Source organism: Cyprinodon variegatus, unplaced genomic scaffold (assembly GCF_000732505.1).
Source record: "Cyprinodon variegatus isolate N-32 unplaced genomic scaffold, C_variegatus-1.0 Scaffold646, whole genome shotgun sequence".
Lineage (NCBI taxonomy): Eukaryota > Metazoa > Chordata > Actinopteri > Cyprinodontiformes > Cyprinodontidae > Cyprinodon > Cyprinodon variegatus.
The window spans coordinates 282,755-284,036 of NW_015151099.1; the positions used below are offsets into that span (position 1 = coordinate 282,755).

The 1,282-nt window shown below is 33.1% G+C and overlaps 1 protein-coding gene across 1 annotated transcript in view; it reads left to right on the forward strand.

The window, feature by feature from the left end:
* Positions 1-1,063, forward strand: part of LOC107096738 (complement C1q tumor necrosis factor-related protein 3-like) — a 1,596-nt gene extending 533 nt beyond the window's left edge. Inside the window, exons 2-3 of the mRNA XM_015393517.1 lie at positions 534-665; positions 780-1,063. Coding sequence (XP_015249003.1) covers positions 534-665; positions 780-1,063 — 416 coding nt within the window. The remainder of the gene's footprint in view (positions 1-533; positions 666-779) is intronic.
* The last annotated feature ends 219 nt before the right edge of the window (positions 1,064-1,282 follow it).

The window sequence follows — 1,282 nt, forward strand, 5'->3', positions numbered from 1 at the left end:
ATCCATCCATCCATCCATCCATCCATCCATCCATCCATCCATCCATCCATCCATCCATCCATCATGAGTCTGTCAAAAGGCCAGTAATTACAATTGGCTTTGAATATGTGATGTTGTGAATTTTAAATAATGGAAATAACATTTTTATTTTATATTTAATCCATTAAATTTTATTCAAACCAATTTACAGCTCAGGCAGAAGAACTGATCACTCTTAAAGCCAGGGCAAACAACACTGAAGACCAGGTGAAGGTTCTGAGCAGGGAAGGAAAAGGTTTGGAAAAATAAATCTTAAAACATTTACATCAGGTATTGAATAATCTTAAGCATGTCCTGAAAGAAAAAATAGATTATATGCTTTTTTAACTTGTCCAATAAGTCATTTGAATTTATCCTTGTTTTCTAAGCTGATTGTAGTATGTTTTCTTTTCAAAATATTTTTAGCTTCAAACAACATCATTTTAGCAAACACCTTCTCAATGTATAATTGTTTCTAAAGATAAATAACTTTTTGATCTTCCTTATACTTACAGAGAAACGAGTGGCTTTCTCTGCTTCCCTGCTGGCCTCAGGTGGAGGAAATATAGGACCATTTAACACAAAGAGACCTCTAGTCTTCAGACATGTTGATGCAAATATTGGCAATGCCTACAACTCAAACACAGGTACTCTAACATATATTTAAAATTAGTTTATACCTAGTTTATGATTTTTTTATATATATATAAAGATATATAATTTACAGAAGAAAGTTAAAACATAAACATTGTGCTTCACAGGTTTTTTCACTGCACCTGTAAGAGGGGCTTATCACTTTGAGTTCCACATATATGGGCATGGACATGTGTCACACCCTACAGGTGCTTTGTTGGTCAAAAATGGAGGTCCTATTTGCATTGCTTGGCAACATCAGCCTTCTCATTCTGTTATACCATCAAATGGTGTCACATTGCTGTTAGAGATTGGAGATGTTGTATTATTGAATCAATGGGAACACACAACAGTTTTTGATGATCATAACCATCGTACTACCTTTAGTGGTCATTTGCTTTTTACTATGTGATGTGAAATATTTCTTGTTCTCCTTGTCATAACATGCCACAGAATTCCATTAAAATGTATAAATAAAACAAGTTTCAGGGACTTGCTACAATTCCTTTCCACTGTAAAATTATACAAAAATTGTATTGTCTATAAATTAGGGTTTTATGTGTAGTATTTAATGAAAATGTTTCAGAATACTTGGAGAGTAGTACAAAGTTCTACACATAATTGTGGATGA